We start from the raw sequence: 18481 nt of genomic DNA, 5'->3' as shown, positions 1-18481 counted from the left end.
GCTGTGATGTTGCATTTTTTCTTAATTGTATAGTAAGTGTTGTTTATGTATCTTGTATTATATTGTACATGTATTGTGTGCTTTTTCTTTTCTTTTCTTTTCTTTTCTTCTTTTTTAAATTGTAGTTTTACTGCCTGTTTCACATCATGGCCAGGCGACTACAGATGAAAACTAGCCTTCTGGCTAATTCTGGCTTTTTTTAACCATGTGTAATCATGTGTTTTATGAAATTGCAGTGTCCCCTTTTAAATAAACTAATCTAATCTAATCTAATCTAAGCTACCTCAGGGAAATTGTTGATTTGATTGACTTATCAGTAGTTTCAAATTCTTGGGCACCCTTAGAAGATCTGAAACGGACTGTCAACACCAACATGCTGGTAAAAAAAAAAGCCACAGCAGCAGATATGAAAACACTCAGAAAGATCAACCTGTCCCAACACCTGCTTGTGGCCTATTATCACAGTAACATCGAGAGTCTTGTGACTCATGGCATCCTGACATAGTACAGGAGTTGTTCTGCAGCAGACAGAAAGGCTCTGCAGCAGATTATAAAAACTGCACAGAACATCACAAACTCCCAACAACATCTTCGCCACTCGTTGCCTGCTGAAGCCACTTAACATCATTAAAGACGCTCCACCCCCTCATCCTGTCGTATTGGCCTGAGTGCATTTGGTACTGATGTGAGTGTGTGATGTTTCAGAGTGTTGTGTGAATCAGTGACTGGATGTTTCTGTGTGACATTGTTTTATTGTTTTTGTTACTTATTTCATTTACTCTCTCTTTTTTATGAGTCCGTGTCCCAACTGTGCATCTTAATTTCGTTGCAAACGCGTGTATAACGACAATAAGGAATCTTGAAATTATCCTGAGACAGCGTCGAGATTTAGTTTATTACAAACCTGTAGCATCAGACAGTGGCAAGTGTCCCCAAAGAGAGAGGGCTCACAGAGCAGCAGTAGCTTCATGAATTACATTAACAGAAAAGTGACCCACGTCTGAATGACTACACTTTCATGGATTGTTAAAGCCAGCAACGCTCCATGTCCCGTGTCTGAAAGGGGCTTTAGTTGCACAGTTCAAGCCGTACATGTGACCTCACACCTCTGTAAGTGATGTTGAGATGCAACATGAAGGTTTTTGTTGTGTTTTGCGCGCTATATAAATTCAATAAAACTGCACTGAACTGAAACCTCCACCACCACACTGTGACGTACATGCCAGGTTTTGTGATGCCTCTGTCGCCGGGGTCGTAGGAGTCGATGGCGGCTTCCAGATCCAGCAGTATCTCTGTCACGGGCAGAAAAGAAAAACAGTTTGGAAAAATCAGATCATGATATAATCACAATAAGTTCTCAAATAAGGATCATATACGTGTTTCATACTCTAAAGAATACTTACGCTTGATTTTAGCAATGGTGGTTATATCAACTTTTAAACCTGAAACAAAGGAAAATATTGATAATGTTCATGTAACCTATGCAGGAATACCAAAGTAAACAACAAGCCTCGGGTGCTCAAACTTTTAGAAGCGCTACTATAACTGGCTACTGGATGTCGGTAGCCAAACATTGCGTACATTAAAAAAAAAATAAAATCGACCTTTGTTTTTGAAATGTGAATGACTTCAACGTTTGAGAAAGTTTCTGACCAGAGCTGAGGGATTCTACATTGAAGTCTTCAGAGTCTCCACGGCCGGCCTCTTTGGCCTGCTCCAGCAGCAGCCTGTCCACGGCGCTGATGGCCGACGTCACGTCATACGGAGTCAGGTCAAACGAGGTCGACTCTTCACACGTCTTCTCCTGCGGACAACAGAAGCTTCATCGGATCGAACGTCGTGCCTTCTATGAGAACTCGGGCGTGTCTTAATGATCCTGAATCTGTAGTCGCACAGTCCGAAGAGTTTGCAACCTTCTGTAAAATCAATGCCATGCCAGTTTTGCGACTTGTAATTTAACGATCAAAATTGTTGACTTGGACTGGACAGTAAACGTGCAGCACCTGAAGGCCTCACTGGGCTCCAAAGCAGCGGTTTCAAGCAAGACAATTTTCTATGAACCGGTCATTGCGCACGTAACAAATAATAATAATTTCTTCTACTTTTTAATTGCTAAATATGTATTTACTTTCTCTCAGCGTCGAGTCTCTCCTTCTTTTTAAAGAAGCTCTCCAGAGAAGTTTGTTGCCTAAGCGGAAGTGACGGGAAGACGAGCCAGAAACAGAAGAAACCAATAAAATACTTTCATTCTTTCTGTGTGGCCCGGTAGTTGGGGACCGCTGCTCTGAAGTGTTTGGTTCATTGCTTAATAGTGTCCGAAAACCCTCTTTAAGAAGATAAAATGTCAAACATACTTTTCCAAACCCGACAATCAGAACAACTTCAGGTGTGAGCGAGTGCATGGTTTGATGTTCCCTCTTTAGCTCCTTTTTTCATTCTTCACAACTACTTCATTCACTTTCTGTGTGCACAGTTGAGTGAAACATAATGAAGTGTGTGCTGCTACCTGATACGATTAATCACATTCAGACTATAAATAAATACATATATAGATTAAGTTAGGAGAATCTCACAGCAGGTTTTTAGATCTCACTGGTCAGTGTGGCCACTCTGGACGAGAAACAACAGTCTCTGTATTAATAACCAATGATGTGACGCGTTTGGACACTGGCAGAGAGCAAACATGTCCAGGACACAATCATACCACGTTGTGAGCTTCGTCAAAGATGACCACCGCACCGTTCAGCTCGATGTTGTGCGCCCTGCGGCTCTGTGGAACAAAGGGGGAGGCGAAAAAAAACGAACGTTAGCATGTATGTGGATGTGCAATGAGGTCAGTAATCATGTACCTCATAGCTATTATCTGTAAGGTTTCCTTCCCAGTTGGCAAAGTAAGACGAAGCAAGAAACTACCCCATTGCTAACACAAAAAAAAAGAAATAAAACAATGTAGGACACATGTATGTGATGCTGTGGTGCTGCTGCTGGAGTCAGAAATAAATGCAGCTTTACCTTTACCAGTGGCTGACATCATTCAACATATTAAATATTATTAGAATTCTTTATTTCCAACAGAACATGACTCCAACGGTCACCTAAAACTTGAAGATTAGCGCTAACTTTCAGTTAAACTACATACAGACATGTCAACCTCAGCAGGAAATTTAGCATTTTACATTTTCTCATTGCTTACTGTTCTCTTACTGCATATTATTTATCTGTATTTACGGTGGTGGCAACCTTCCTCTTTCTGCCGTATAAAGTATTTCTATTCTGTTCTATAAATAAGCTGAGCCTCTGCATTCACAGAAACCCGGCGTCTGTGTGTGTGTGTGTGGGTGTGTTGACTCACCTTTGGATCCAGCAAGTAGTTGTAGGGCATGAAAATGACATCCGCCTGCTGCTTCAGGGAACGAGAGAGGTAGTAAGGACAGACCCTGCAAAAAAAAGAAAAAAAGGTTCAGATATGAATGGAATCGTTCTGGAAACTGTAAGAAAGATACGCCTAAAACAAAAACTGATGAAAATACGTAAACTTTACAGCCTGATTGTTGACCTCAGAAGTTCTTTACTTGACCCCAAAAATATTTTAACTTAAAGAACAAAACCTAAAGTGTCTTACAGCCAGAAGAATGAGACTTAATGCGAGATTACAGAATTAATCCTCCACATCACCATGAAAATAGTTAAAATTTGTATTCCTAGAGTACTTCTTTGTTAAATAATTCTGCTTGAGAATCTTGTGACGCATGATGATAATTAAACTGAATCTTGAATAGGCTTTTTTTTAAAGCCCGTTTTACATTTTAAACTCCTCATATTAATTCATATTGATTGAGGATTATAGCTGCACACACTTACTTGCAGATTTCTACAGCCTACTTATGAATTATGTTCTTATTTAACGCGCTCTCAGATCGATTCACACGGCAGGGTTGCAGCTGAAGCAACAAAACCGGAGGAAGAAAGCTCAGCAGCATGTTCATTTAACAGAATACACAGTTCGTGTAGTTACAGTCAGATCTACAGTTGACCTCAAATGTATTCATACCCTTTCAATAAAGAAAAGGCAAAATTCACAATAGTCACTCAAATAACTAGAAACTAAAAAAAGTAATAATAAAAAAAAATTTGCTAAATTACAATGCAGTGAAATAAGACAGTTCTTTTGAATTGTGGTTAAAAAGAATAATTTTAAAAAACAAAACTGTCCTGGACAAATGAGAGCATTTTGCTGATGAGCAGTGAAATCCAAACACCTGTCAACAGGTGCAGACATCTGACTGAGAGTTACAGGAAACACCTGATGATGGCAGTGATTGGCTCAAAGGGTTGTTCAACTAAATATTAGTTTACGGGTCCCATCATACATTTTTTTTTTTTTTTAATATATTTCTGTTGAACCATAATTCAAAAACAATTTCATGATTTCCATAAAATTTTTATTTATTATGACTTTTGTCAATTTGTACTCATTTCAGTGACAGCTCTCTTTTTCCTTCTTTATTGGGAGGGTATGAATACATTTGAGGACGACTGTATTTGTAACATAACAATTTGGTAGCGATGAGCCTGTTAAATCTGCATTTCTTTGCAGTCTGTTCTACGAGTTTAGAACCTTTGTATGTCTCTAATATTTTCTGCTTTTTTTTTTTCTTTCTAAAATACATCCCCCTGGTGCTCGTAGACGTGTCCATGTCTGTGATAATATGAAAGCGCTCAGATAGCTTCCCAAACACTGGTTGAATTAGGCTTAGTTGACACGTAGCAGGGTATCTCACAAAACGAAGATATTTTTTTATGATTTGGCCTGTCATCCACACCAAAACACTGATTGATGGCTTTAAAAACGATTTTTTCGGGCGCCTGGATAGCTCCGCGGGTAGGGCAGGCGACCCATATACAGGGGCTCTAGCCGACGCAGCGGCCCGGGTTCGATTCCACCCAGCGGCTCATTTGCTGCACGTCATTCCCCCACTCTCCTCCCCACGTTTCTCTGTCATTAAAGGCGGAAAAGCCCAAAAATAAATCTTTAAAAAAAACAAAAGTGAAGCTCCGCGAATCCTCCGTTTATGCGTCTGTATGTGGACGTCAATAACCAGGTTTTAGGTTTTAGGTTTCGAAACGTCACATATGCAACCTGTGTTTACATTTGGAAACAGCGTGGACGCCCTCAGAACTGTGGTGGCGTTGTCTCTTGTCCAGGTCCAGATACCGCTCCACGTACAAGAACACAGGCGAAGGACGACGTTAAGGACGGTTATTTTCCGTCACCTCGCCATTCCACGTCTGAGGCATGTTCTCCGTCAAAGACACGGACGCTGATTTTGGGTCAGACCAGGACGCACTGCCAGCTGGTGGGAGAACTTTGAGACGGAAATCATGCTCCCGGAGGAATGGCGTGACAATTTCTGTAGGTTCCTGGTCGACGCTCCTGTCGTCGGAGTTATTACATCCTCACATAGAATATGTGGTTAGGTGTGGATGAATTTTTTTCTCAAAACAAGGTGGGGTGTACGTGCGTTTTTTCTAGACGGAGGGGGCAGGATATTCGGTTTTACAAAAACCCTGCTACAAGGCCTTAGCAAGGTATTGGGGGTCAATGTTAAGACGCTTGTTACGTGGTTGTTACGCTGCTCAGAAATATGGCTAGCCAGGTGACCCTATCTTATGGTTCTAACCTCTACACTGTAAATTTGGGGACAGTCACAGCCTGAATGACAAAATTCAGAAAATCCTGATTGATTGATTTAAAACATTAAATACTGCAACCAATCATTGTTGAAGCCCATTAAGTGTCTGTTTGGCTGGATATCTAAATAAAAGCAGGTCATAATGTTATTAGCAAAACAGAAAAGTACATAAAAGTTAACATGGAAATCCTACCTCTGCTTGTTGCCAAATTTGACCAAATCTTCCACGTCCAGGATTGAAGTCGCCAACTCTTTGTCGGTGCTTTTCTCTAAAATGTGAAAAGATATTTTAGCATTTAACCAACGCAGATGTTCAAAACACTCCATCAGTCCTGGAAAAACACAGCTGTTGTCAACTGTTACCTTCAACATTGTTGTAGAAGACACACGATCTGGTGGAAACTTTCGCTCGGCACATATGGACCTGAGAAAAACAGACAATTACACAGAGAATTATATTATATGTTGGTTTAGTGCCCCTTTTTCATCTCCAATACCAAAACACGGACGTATTAATCGAGCTCATATGGTGTCACCACAAAAAGGTCCTAAAGTACTCTCCCTGCTCACTTATAATTCTGGGATTTTCAACACCAGAGTTCAGGAAGATCGATAGCAGCAGTAGGAAGCTTGGACGATCTTAACATTCTATTTTGATTTGATATAACAGCAAAATTATTCTTCAAGAAAACAAAAGAGGGAAATTACTCTTTGATTCAAATAAATTATGTTAAAACATAGCAACGTAGTGGTTTTGAGACTATGCAGCTGCTGTGCAAGTTAATGGGGCTCCAGCCTGAGTTTAAACACTGGCTGCAGCTGTTGTCTTGTTTTTTATGGTAAATTAGTTGCACCAGGTCATCATTTAAGTGCTTCCACATTTTTTCACAACGCCTTTTGCTTCTGTTGTGATGACGAGGAGGCCACGACACCTCGTCATCTCTTGGAGGCCATCTTATTCTGACAATAACAAATAAATAAAAACCATCATTTAATAATAATAATAATAAGTCGCCTACTCCAGCTGCTCCTCCACAGGAATGTGCATGAACGATGGATGGGCAGCCAGCAGCAATGACTGGTTGTGGCATTCACAATGAGCTTGGCTACTTGTCAACCCCTCTGAAATGAAACCAATGCTGACCCCCTCCCCAAACCAAAAGTGGCTCGATCCCCGACATAATTCTGTGCAGACATGATATTAGCATCAAACACCCGGAGCACTGCAAGCACCGGTGGCAAATAAAAACAGGCACCATTACTGAAACATCAATAAAAGAACATAAAGGGCGTTAAAACATCTAAAAAGATGCACTTTATAAATCATTATTGTCTCCAAAAAGGCAACAAGGGTTCAGCTTAACCAGTTTCTGCAGCACGCAGTTAAACTAAAACACCAACCTGCATCAACTCAGCTTTATTTCTCATGAACATAATTCCTTTCCGCCTTAAATCGACTGAGATGTAACCAATCTCCATGCATCGTATGCTGCCACCTTTTGGCCACCTGCCGTAAATTCCGGACTATAAGCCGCGACTTCTTTCACACGCTTTGAACACTGCGGCTTAAACGACGATGCGGATAATTTATGGATTTTTACTATTTTTATGAATTTGCCTCAAGACGAAAGTGACATTGAGAGCGACAACGAAAAGGAAGTGTGTGACCTTTGCTGCATCTGGCACAGGGTGTCTTGAATCTGTACAATGAAGTCTCAAGACTATCAGGGTGTTCTAGAGAGAAATGTGCTGCCCAGTGTCAGAAAGCTTGGGCTCAGTCGCAGGTCATGGGTCTTGCAACAGGATAATGACCCAAAACACAGAGCAGCTAAAAACACCGAAGAATGGCTCAGAGGAAAACATTGGACCTTCTCTGAGCCCTGATCTAAATCCTATTGAACATCTGTGGAAGAAGCCGAAACATGCCACCTGGAGAAGGCACCGAGCAGGAGGAAATGTGGAGAATCTGTCTGCATTTGGGATGATTTGGATGATAGATGACTTGCTCGATGAAGACTTTGTTTAAAGTGAAGAAGAGCTGCGCACCGTCGACCTCGCTCTCTCGTCCAAGACCATCTAGATCCAGTGGCAAGACCAGGTCAAGACGACTGGAGACAGAAACGGTTGCAGTGGATGACCTAGATGTCCTCCATCTTGGCCTGTGCACTCCACAGCGCCTTGCTGTAACCGCCTTCTTCTCCGTTGAACGCAGAATCCGCCGGAGTCCAATCTTTGTATGCGTAGGTAGGCAAGCCCTAACTCACCGAGAGTTTGAGACCCGTCGGCTACCCTCACTTGGTCTTGTCGGTCAGTCGAAGCTGTTGCCCGGGGTGTGGCCGCTGTTGCATACAAACAGCTACTAGGAGCCACAAGTGAGAGCTGGGTGCAGGTGGGGACCAAAGCGGACCAACTACACCGAGGAGTACGACTGTTGCCCCTTCAGAGGTATTACCCATCCCATGCACTCCCATAATTCAGCCGACGTGGCAACATTCATTCATTCATTCATTTTCTATACACCGCTTAATCCTCATTAGGGTCGCGGGGGCCGACATGGCAACAAAAACCTGAATTCACAAGAATGTTGTAGCGTACCTTCACGTGGTTGCTCTCCTGACTCATGACCTCCTTGTTGATGCACAGCTGCTCTCGTGATCCCAGCACGCACACCTTCGGCCTGGATCAGAAAGACAAAACGAAGGGCTTCAAAATGAATGTAACTGTAAATTAAGGTCAGTTAATGTTTCTGCAATCAGTCGGAAAAGTAATCTACAAGTAATCCTATGTAATAAGCTACACAGGCATATACATTTCTTTGGAGAGGTAATTAAAAAGCAACACGACTTATTACCATTTTTCACAGAGTAACTAGGAATCAGTAATTTATTACATTTCAAAACCTTCCCAACATTGCTGATGCATGGATTTAGAACATCTGAATAACAGCGGGGTCAAAATCTCGATTTTCAGTGTTTAACAGTTTTTTTCTGAAGTTATCTAAACATTAAAATCACACGAGAATTTAGTCTGAAATACGTTTGACCCCGACCTTGTCAAATTCATCGTGCATAAGCCAGAATATGTGTGAGATCTTGTAAATGCCAGTTTACCTGTACGAACTGTTCTTTAACTCATTGATGACCTGCGCGAGCTGCGAGTGTGTCCTCGACGCGTATATGATCTTGGGAACGTCGGTGTAGAAGGCTGCAGGACAATAAGAACAGAAGCGTTACGACATATTGAAGAAGCATTACCGTCTCGTGATGTAGAGGTACTGGGTCGGCTGCTGCTTCTCCATTCCGTAAAGGGGTGAATGAAAATGTTGTTCATGTGATACTGATGCAGGGTTACTTTCTATCAAACTGCACCGTCAACAGACCTGCCTCTTTAAACATACACCCAAAGCTGTTCTAGCATCCCACAGTGACTTGGGATACCACTGTTAGAGTCACCAGTCTCTCTTTAAAGTGCAGTATTTACATTTATATCAAGGTATCTGCTACATACAGCAGATCCAAAGCCAGAGTCAGTGAAATAGGTGACTAATCACTGAAGTCCAGCCAACTACTTTATTATATCAGAATCAGAAGTACATTATTTATCCCCGAGGGGAAATTCTTTTTTGTTACATGCACGAAAAGTAAAAGAAAAACAAGAATAAAGAGATACATAAAAGGTAATAGATAAATAAATGTCCAAGTACAAAAAACATCAACCTCTAAAAAACAACAACAACATATTTACACACACACACACACACACACACACACACACACACACACACACACACACACATATATATATACAGTTTAGGTGCAGATTGTATGATTGTGGAAACATTTTTATGAGTCAAATCTGTGTGAATCAGAAAATTAGCGGGTTTAATGAATGACTCAGTGAATTAATTCTCATTGTTCACATCGTGCTTTTAACAGCACGAACTGACTGTTTGTTTGATTGACTGAAAAGTTTGATTGATTTGATAATTTCCCATGTTTTGTTATTTAATAGTTACTACTGACATAGTTGTGGCATTTTATCATCTATAACCAACACAAAGGCTAAAGAAAACCTGGGATTAAAAACATTTCTCTTTAAAATAACCTTCAGAATAAGAATGTGTTTATCTTTGTAGCCAACAACACAACACCATCGCTGTCTTGACAGATCTTACAGGGAATGTGTCAATAATGTGTCACACCTCATTGACACACAGTCGTCTTTTTTTCCCTCAATGTGAATATCAACACAACAATAGGAAAATACTGTCCAAGAACTTTTCCAGAGCTGAACATTGTCAGGGTCTCCTCACATCCTCTCCATGAACTGTTTGAACTGCTGCCATCAGGCAAACGTTTCCGGAGCATTAAAGGGAGAACCTCTGGCCTGATCAACAGCTTCATTCCACAAGCTGTCAGAATGCTGAACTGCTGATCCAGATATGCAAACACTTCTTTATTTACATTTCTTTAAGTTATTGGATCCTGAAGAAACGCTCTCTCATCTTGCCTGTCCTACTGTGTATGTACAGCAAAATGACAATAAACTTGATTTGATTTGACACTTGGTATTGGCAAGTTGTGCAGCTAATGTGGCTAACGTGATCGTTAGAGCTCTGATTGCGTGCTCACAGGTCAAACATGTGTAATATATGTAAAGCTAAAGTTCCACTTAAAGAAGGTCGAAACTTGAAGACGGATTCAAACCAAATAAACAAGCACCGTGTGGGTTACTGGGTTTTCATATTGTGCAACCTCAACTCTGTTTACATCTGTTCGCATTTGTCCTGCAACCTGGGCTCATAAAATCTGCATTTTAACAAAGCCGAACACCCAGCAGTGGCTTTTTGGTTATCAGAGCGATGCAGTCATGGTAAAATGAACAATCTCTGCAGTGTTTTTGGGCTGAAACATTGAAAGATGCACAGACGTTACGATTCAAACATACTTGGTTTGTCACCATCAGTAGCAGCTGTTCCCCAGGAGGACAGAGGCGTGTCTGGGAACATCTCCGCTCCGCCCAGCCTCTCTGCTATCTTGCGGGCAGAGATGGTGTCCTTGAAGTGGTCCCTCCAGGCCAGAGTGGCACAGAGCAGGCACAGGGTTTTACCGGTTCCCGTAGGACTCTCCAGAACCCCGTTTACTTTCTGGGGAAAACAGGCGGACAGTTAATCTTTTTGAGAGCTTTTGTCATATTGTACTGAAAAAACCTTCAAGTAATTTTTTCTTTTTTTTAGTAAAATAAGAATTCCACTGAATGTTCTTGTTATCAGTTTTGGCATTTGTTTCTCATGATGTTGTTATTCTGACAGAAACAACCTGAGCAGTACCGTTACCATTTATTCAAATACAGTCAAACTAATGGACTGGAGGTGTTTTTGTGATCGACACAGATTTAGGAGAAGAACGAGCACAAAGAAACTACCTTGTTTTATTGTACTTATTATTTATTAGGCTTTTTCTTTAAAAAAAAACAGGACCTGAGTACTAACTTCGTACCACAAACATGTGAATGTGACGAATAAAGTTCTTGAATCCTTGAATCCTTGACCAAATGTTTCCCGGCGAATTCTCATTTTTGCTTTCAGGCATCAGATTTTATTTTTTTGCTTTTATTTATGAGTTTAACAGGGACACAAACACTCGTAAACACCGCCATAAATGCACCAAAGTTAAGAGGCTGTTTTGTTTTTGTTTTTATTTTTTCGCCCATACCTGCAAAGAACATAAGACTGAACATACTGACATCACTGATCAATAACAACAAAGAGAAATGAGAGAATTATAAAGTTTATTTAATTTCTTTGCACTCTGATGACCCTGAACTATGGGCAGAAATGAGTGCCACCAGGAACTGAACCTGAATGACTCATATTTGAATTTTTTTTTGTTCAACTTTTAAAATTGAAGTTGTATTCCAATAATCTTGAAAGCGAATGTAATGGGTTGAAATTTAATTCTGTTGCTCTGAATTTGTATTGAATCTTCACTGAAAGTTCAACATATTTAATGATTTATTTATTTTTGGTTGGTTTAATTGGTGAAATTCAGATTCAGGGTTCTGTCACACTGTGCCGCACATCCGGGTCACTGAGGAAAAGCAACAGAGCGCAGATCCACAGAGCTCAATCAGCTGATCAGCATGTAAACAAAGTGAAGCTAAAGCACCTTAGAAACTGCACCGGCTGGTGGAGTCGTGGTATTAGAGTCGGAACCTGAGTGTGAACGATTATTGCAGTATTTTTAGGCAAGTTAAGTGTGTGTTTTATGAGCTAATCACTTATTAGCGAGCTAGTTAAGACAAGCAGGCTAACGTGCGCTGTTGTTTTTTTATTTTAGATAATAATAGGAATGTGAAATAGCCTACTGTGGCTGAAGAAATTGTTCTGCTGTGCTTGGCGAAGTAGCACTAGTTAGTTGGGGTCATGAAAAACCGACGAAACGTCTCAGAACTAGTCTCGCCGGTTAAACTGAACGCATGTTAAACTTGCGCAGCGTTCAACCAGCTGCTTGTCCAGCTGGTTTACGTTATAAAGTGTACATATAAAGTGTGTACTTACCTTCTGAAGACATTCAATTACTTTGTTCATGTAGTCCTTCTGACAGTCATATGGAGGAAATGGGAAATTCACTGTCACTCCATTCAGGGTCAGCGAAGTCATGGTCGCCTAGCTTAAGCGGGCAGTAGCATCAAATGAAGTTTCAAAAATGCCGTACTTTGGGGATATCCCTTTAAACTGCGGGAAAGCTGTCACTTTTCAGCACCTACAACAAGTCTCAGCTAACCCTAGTGGGAAGTAGTCCAGACACAACTCCATCTGCTTCGCGCCAGCTTTCTGTGTTCAGCCAACTGCGCATGCGTGCTATGACGCTGCCGTGTCCATGTGCTGCGTTCAAGGTGTCGCAGAATAAAGAACACATCAAGTAGATTTTGACTGTTGCAGGAAAAAAAATAATACACAATATTTGTTTAGTCATTGCTTTCCTTTTACAGATGTCTTTTTATTTAGAAATATAAGTTTTGCGGTTTGAAAAACATCTTTACTATGTCAGATGTGACACATTGATGGGAGGATAGATGAGTAAATGTGTACAGGCATGCAGAGGAAGAAATGCTCACCTTCTAAGATCGGTGTGCCCTTTCAAAAGCTGAGCACACCTTGTATTCTTGAAAGCCTTTGATTATCTCTGGGACTAAAAGTGGTAACATAACACATACAACCCCACTTTATACGGTCCATGGGAGATATGGCTAACTTCACGTCCATTTCTCTATTAGAGCTCATGTTTCAGGTTTTGTCACTGCGTTGGCTGTTGTTAAATGTAATTCATTGCTTAATTGATGCACAACAAAATTATCAAAATTTGTCTGGTCTTAAAAATATGTTTTTCTTTTAAATTGAAAACAACAAAATGGAAAAGCAGCGTGTTTACCAAAATAAACCCAAGCAGCTAGCTTTATGAATGCCACATTCATGAGAACTGGGGTATTTCAGCTTAGTGTATCAGTTTTCCCATTCTTTAATGTTAAATTAAAAAATGTCATTATTTGAAGGGCTGTGTATTAAACTTCAGTTATTCTTTGGAATAACTGTAGGACTAAGAGCTGAAAATGGCCAAATACTGAAAGCTGGCATCAGCTGTTTCCATTGTCTGCATTTAGTTACCGATTCAGTGAAACTGCAGCTTCAAGAAGTTCTTGATCACACACAGTAATTACATAATTCAACAAGCGCATCGTTTATTCTACCATAGTGACATACAATAATTAGGAAATACAGTGGGGGGGTTCTTGAACGTCCGACTACTTTTCAGCGGTGGGCAGAATGATCTTGCTTGGGTCGTAGTAGTTCTCCTCTATGACAGGGAGACCCGCCTTCTCTCTCTGCTTGATTATTTGCTCTGCCTCCCTTCTGGCCCACTTCCGCATGCTGGAACATACAAGACAATACAGGGACATAGTGAGGAAGACAGAAGGAAACTTTTAACCATACAGCAACAATAAACTCATTTTTTTTTAAAGACAGTAATCTGTATGTTCAGTTACAACATTTGCTGAACAACCAATTTTAATATGACCACAACTTTTTTTTCAAAACAACAATGTTTTTGTGGTTACTCAAGACAGAAGAGTGTCACAACCTATTGAGAAATGGTCTGAAATTCTCTTAAAAAGTGCCTACAAATCTCGGATATTACTCTGTGTCATGACATACGCAACACTCAAAGGAGAAATCTTGTAGCAACTGAAACGGAATACATTTGCATATTCATGGTTTGTTGAGTTTTCATTGAGAGAGGATGTGTGAATGTCATTGTAAGACTTTTTAAACAGGTAATTAAACGTATTTTAATGGGAAAACCATAAGATACAAATAATACTGACTGCTGACTGTCACCTTTGAACAATCATCAACTGAAAACAGTTAACAAGAGAGCAGTATACATGGGAGTATCCATCCATCTCACTGCAATGTTTGTTTGTTTTTTTGTAACTTTATTTTAACATAGAAAAACACGACAAGTCTGCTTTTGAAAGTTATAGTCAGGTAAAGGTGAGGATTTTTGTATTGAAAAAAAAAAAAAAAGCACAAAACGCTGCATGAGTCTGTTACTGTGTCCTTCAGCAGGAAACCTTTGTTGAGCAGAAACAGAAAGAGTGAAAATGGCTTAACCACGGTCTCCTCGTATGTGAGCAGCTATGAGAGCGTGAAAGACTGAGAACTCACCCGTGGTCTGGTAAATAGTGGAGAAATGTTCCTCCGATAACAACAACCACTGAAATGCCCAGGAAGAAGCCCACTTTCATGTTCCACTCATCCTCCACCGGATCCGCGGAGAAGCCATGATAATCTGGATTCTGACAAAACACAAATAGGACGCAAGTGATGAAGAAGAGGTATGTTTTCGGTCAGGCTTATGCAAAATAAACCAATATTTATTTGATGTTAGACAGATATAACCCACAAAACAAAAAATGCTGTTTATAAATGAGAACTGACTGAAGACTTATTGAAAACCTTTATCGCCCCTGTGAAACGGTAATCGTCCCCTAAACCTGGGCCACCCTGGGCAGCAACAACTGCAGTTAAATGTTGGCGATATCTTCTGATCAGTCTTTTACATCACCATGGAGGAATTCTGGCCCGCTCTTCTCTGCAGAATAGTTTTAATTTAGCCACACTCGATGGCTGTCGAGCAGGAAGTTGCCACATCATCTCAGTTGGATCCAAGTCAAGGCTTTGACTCAGCTACTCTAAAACCTTAATTTAGTTCTTTTTGAGTCATTCAGAGGTGGACTTGCTTGTGTGTTGTGGGTCATTGTCTTGCTGCATATCCCATCTGTGCTTGAGATTAGGTCATAAACTGATGGGTGGATATTCTCCAGAATTATGACTCCATCAGTTGGCATCAATTGATGGACAACATGGTAGTGGATGTTTGGGGCTGCTTTGCTTTCATCGGATGGGTGGACTCCATCAATTGATGGATCCATCCGGTGAAAGCAAAGCAGCCCCAAACATCCACTGCCACCATGTTTTACTGTTGGTGTCACGTTCTTTTTGTGGAATGCAGTATTAGCTTTACGCCAGATGTAACAGGACCCATGCCTTCAAAAAGTTCCAACTTGGACTCATCAGTCCACAGGATGTTATCCAAAAACAGGGCTCCAGACTGTCACCAAAATGATCGCATGTGCAATCTTTTTTTTGAGAGTGTGCGACTTAAAATTTCAAGTGGTCACATTCGTGCTAGTGAATGATGATCATGAAGCTGTTTTGGTGTCACTCTAACCAACGCAGGAAGCTTAAGTGGAGCAAAGTACAACTTTTATTTCTTCCAGGGCGCTGCCAGTCTGTCACTGCCTGATGAATAAAACAAGCTGTTTAGCTGCTGCGCGTTCTTTAAATAACATCCAGGAAAGAGGAGGCAGCGAGGGAGAGGTCCGACTCAGACATGCTTGATGATCAGAGCGCAGGTGGAGGCAGGAAACAAACACAATTCTTTTAATGACAATGGCAAAAATATTAGCAGGGCTGCCAAATTAAATAATGATTAATCACAGCTTCTAACAACTACATGAAACTGCGGTCTTTAGATTTAATGCAGCGCTCTGACATTACAACACCATATATCACTCTTTTCAAAGAAATTTTTGCTCCCAAACTTGTCTGAGAGTAGTACGCCCACCTCGCTGCCTACAATGTGAGGCGTTTAGGGAACATCGGCAAGTGTAGCGTCTATCGATAAACAATTGTTCAGCCAGTGAGGTGTCCTGCAGGTGCCCAGGTGGGAGGTGTGATCAACTGGGGACTAATGCAACTAGGGAGAAAATTAGTCTGGAGCCCTGCAAAAGTCCAGATTATTTTTGGCAAATGCTGGACCAGCCTTTATGTGCTTTTGGTCAGGAGAGGTTTCCAAGGCTGCAGTTCCTTTGATGTTCATCTGGGCAAGACCAGTTCTATTCAGGTGATGTTTAGATTCCACAAGCCTGGGATTAGTTATGAGAGTGTGGCTGGTTCATTTGTTAGATTGGTCGCTAAAGAGGGCTAGTACTTTCTCACATAGAGCAAGGTGCGGCTGGACAGCATTTTTCCTTCAGCAAAAAACATCATTTAAAAACTGCATTTTGTGTTTTCTTGGGTTATCTCTTGTCTTTTATCATTAGTTTGATGATCTAAAACATTTGCGTGTGACAAATTTAAAAATCTAAGATATTTGCGTGGTGGTTTTTGGTGACAAAGGCATGTTTTTCAATTATTCCATCACAGAAAACAAGGAGTGAAAGGAATCATCGATTTAGTTCATAACTGTATATGTGACATTCCTTGAAGCCACCTTGTTGGAATTTCGCTCCAAGAAAAAAACCCCACGATGCTCAAGCACTCCCCGCCACGCACAGTTACGTCGTATTGTGGTAATCCAGAAGTACCAACAGGTAATCCCAGTATGGATTATGTCACTGTCTGTATTTTTAGACAGGTATTTAATTGTATCACAATATATTTTTGCTTTAACTTTCTGCTCCTCCACATTGAAAGGAGCCAGTTGAGGTGGCTCGGGCATCTCTTTAGGATGCATCCTGGACGCCTCCCTGGGGAGGTGTTCCAGGCGCGTCCCACCGGGAGGAGACCTCGGGGAAGACCCAGGACACGCTGGAGGGACTATGTCTCCCAGTTGGCCTGGGAACGCCTAGGGGTCCCCCCGGAAGAGCTGGAGGAGGTGTGTGTGGATCGGGAAGTCTGGGCGGCTTTGCTAAGGCTGCTGCCTCCGCGACCCGACTCCGGATAAGCAGGAGAAGATGGATGGATGGATAATATATTTTTAAAGTAAGTCTGCGACCCTTGAAGTGTCCAAATCCACAATCCAAAAACCGTGAAGGGACTTTTGTGCCTATTTTGCAGGAACAATCTTTTGCAGAGACTTTGTGGTGCTGACTTCATGTGTGAAGATAACAATTTATTATGTCAACATCATTATAATAATGTAATAAGATGTTAACAAAATATATTGAATGTTCAATAAACATAAATACCATTTTAAAGACTATGTTTACAGTAAGTTTAGATATTACATACATATAAAATATACACAGGAATGGCAGTTTCATTCACATTTCCCAAACTAGCACAGCCTTGTATGTTTAAATTGGGTCTGCTACACCCGTCGATGCAGGACTGTCAGTGTCACTGTGCACTACGATGGTGATGCATCAACAACACACAGAAACCGAGACTCGTGGCTCTAAACGCTAACTGTAGCTGAACTTGCTGTTGACAGGAAGGAGCTGAATACTACAGTCAGTTCATTTCTGTCCTCTCTCCATGCCGTCATGTTTGCTAATCCACAAACTGGGGGTACACTTGTAGTGTACAGTGCAGGGCTGCAGAAACTGCGTGTGGCTAGCTCCCTTCAGCTAGCTGCTGCGCTCCATTGCGGCTCTATTTCTTGTAACGAGCCGCAAAATGACGCATTTCGACTTTAGCAGCACATTTGAACACTTACTCAGCTCAAATTAACGTAGTGGACACAACATTTGGTTCAGTTGGTACACGTTTACGAAGACTCCCGTCCCCTTGTTGTCATGTAGCTTCATGGAGAACTCACCTTGTCAAACTGGCTGACCTCCTCGTCGTCGGACCTAAATGCGGGGGCATGCACCTCCGTCACAGCCGCCGAACCAGCGGAACTGCTCGGCTTTGACTGGGAGACGAACCGAGCCGGTGGCTGAGAGAGTATTCGGGCAAAAGCCGGCCCGAACCGTGAAACTCGGGTCAACATTTTTACCCGTGTAAAGGACACAACTTAACCGGAACCGGAAGCAGTTCCCTTACCGAGCCTCCTTTTTTTTCTCCACCGGGAGTTACTTGGCACATTTCCGCCACCAGGAGGTCGTCGCCGGTACTGCAGCCTCAGCCCTTTATAGGGCACTCATTGAAATACTTGGAAATTTTAAAATTCAACTAGAGTGTTATTAGTGGATAGAGGAGAACTTTTTTCCCCCCTTCTTTTGACTATTAAAAAAAACAAAAAACAAATCTGATTTAAGCCAAACCATATACAATTCCTCGCCCACCTAGGGTTAAAAAAAAAATAAAAAAATCAAAACAATATGCGGATAAATTATTGCAATATAATAGAAATAATACATATAAAGTCGAAGAAACATTTATTTCCAAATCCCCAGACCTTCATTGATTGGCTGGATGGAGTCACATGATTCTTTTCTAAACGGCAGGGACAGACGTCACCTGATTCCTTGCCTGATAAAGAGTTATGGACTCTGCC

At 41.3% G+C, this 18481-nt stretch overlaps 2 protein-coding genes across 2 annotated transcripts in view; both read right to left on the bottom strand.

The window, feature by feature from the left end:
- rtel1 (regulator of telomere elongation helicase 1) overlaps nt 1-12446 on the bottom strand; it is a 30281-nt gene extending 17835 nt beyond the window's left edge. The window contains exons 1-11 of the mRNA XM_008294413.1: nt 12253-12446; nt 10641-10839; nt 8804-8897; nt 8289-8370; nt 6057-6117; nt 5887-5962; nt 3353-3437; nt 2705-2770; nt 1654-1804; nt 1404-1442; nt 1220-1292 (exon numbers count right to left, since the gene is read on the bottom strand). Of these exons, the coding sequence (XP_008292635.1) occupies nt 1220-1292; nt 1404-1442; nt 1654-1804; nt 2705-2770; nt 3353-3437; nt 5887-5962; nt 6057-6117; nt 8289-8370; nt 8804-8897; nt 10641-10839; nt 12253-12354 (1028 nt within the window). The 5' untranslated portion in view covers nt 12355-12446. The remainder of the gene's footprint in view (nt 1-1219; nt 1293-1403; nt 1443-1653; nt 1805-2704; nt 2771-3352; nt 3438-5886; nt 5963-6056; nt 6118-8288; nt 8371-8803; nt 8898-10640; nt 10840-12252) is intronic.
- A 962-nt stretch (nt 12447-13408) lies between these two features.
- ndufb11 (NADH:ubiquinone oxidoreductase subunit B11) lies at nt 13409-18044 on the bottom strand. The gene is made up of 3 exons (XM_008294412.1): nt 17801-18044; nt 14422-14552; nt 13409-13623 (listed from the first exon to the last, which is right to left on the bottom strand). Exons 1-3 carry the CDS (start codon nt 17972-17974, stop codon nt 13497-13499), a joined length of 432 nt encoding a protein of 143 aa, XP_008292634.1. The 5' UTR covers nt 17975-18044; the 3' UTR covers nt 13409-13496.
- Between the last annotated feature and the right edge of the window lie 437 nt (nt 18045-18481).

This window comes from Stegastes partitus, unplaced genomic scaffold, assembly GCF_000690725.1.
Source record: "Stegastes partitus isolate 25-593 unplaced genomic scaffold, Stegastes_partitus-1.0.2 Scaffold962, whole genome shotgun sequence".
Classification (NCBI taxonomy): domain Eukaryota; kingdom Metazoa; phylum Chordata; class Actinopteri; family Pomacentridae; genus Stegastes; species Stegastes partitus.
The sequence above is the reverse complement of the archived record's forward strand: the minus strand, read 5'-3'. Positions and strand labels throughout refer to the sequence as shown.

What these genes read in the sequence shown, in the direction of transcription:
- ndufb11 (XM_008294412.1), bottom strand. Translation starts at nt 17,974, where the DNA reads ATGTTGACCCGAGTTTCACGGTTCGGGCCGGCTTTTGCCCGAATACTC. An exon ending in AGGTCAGCCAGTTTGACAAG is followed by an intron (nt 14,553 to 17,800) that starts GTGAGTTCTCCA and finishes GTGTTTTGTCAG; the next exon opens with AATCCAGATTATCATGGCTT. An exon ending in CACTATTTACCAGACCACGG is followed by an intron (nt 13,624 to 14,421) that starts GTGAGTTCTCAG and finishes TGTATGTTCCAG; the next exon opens with CATGCGGAAGTGGGCCAGAA.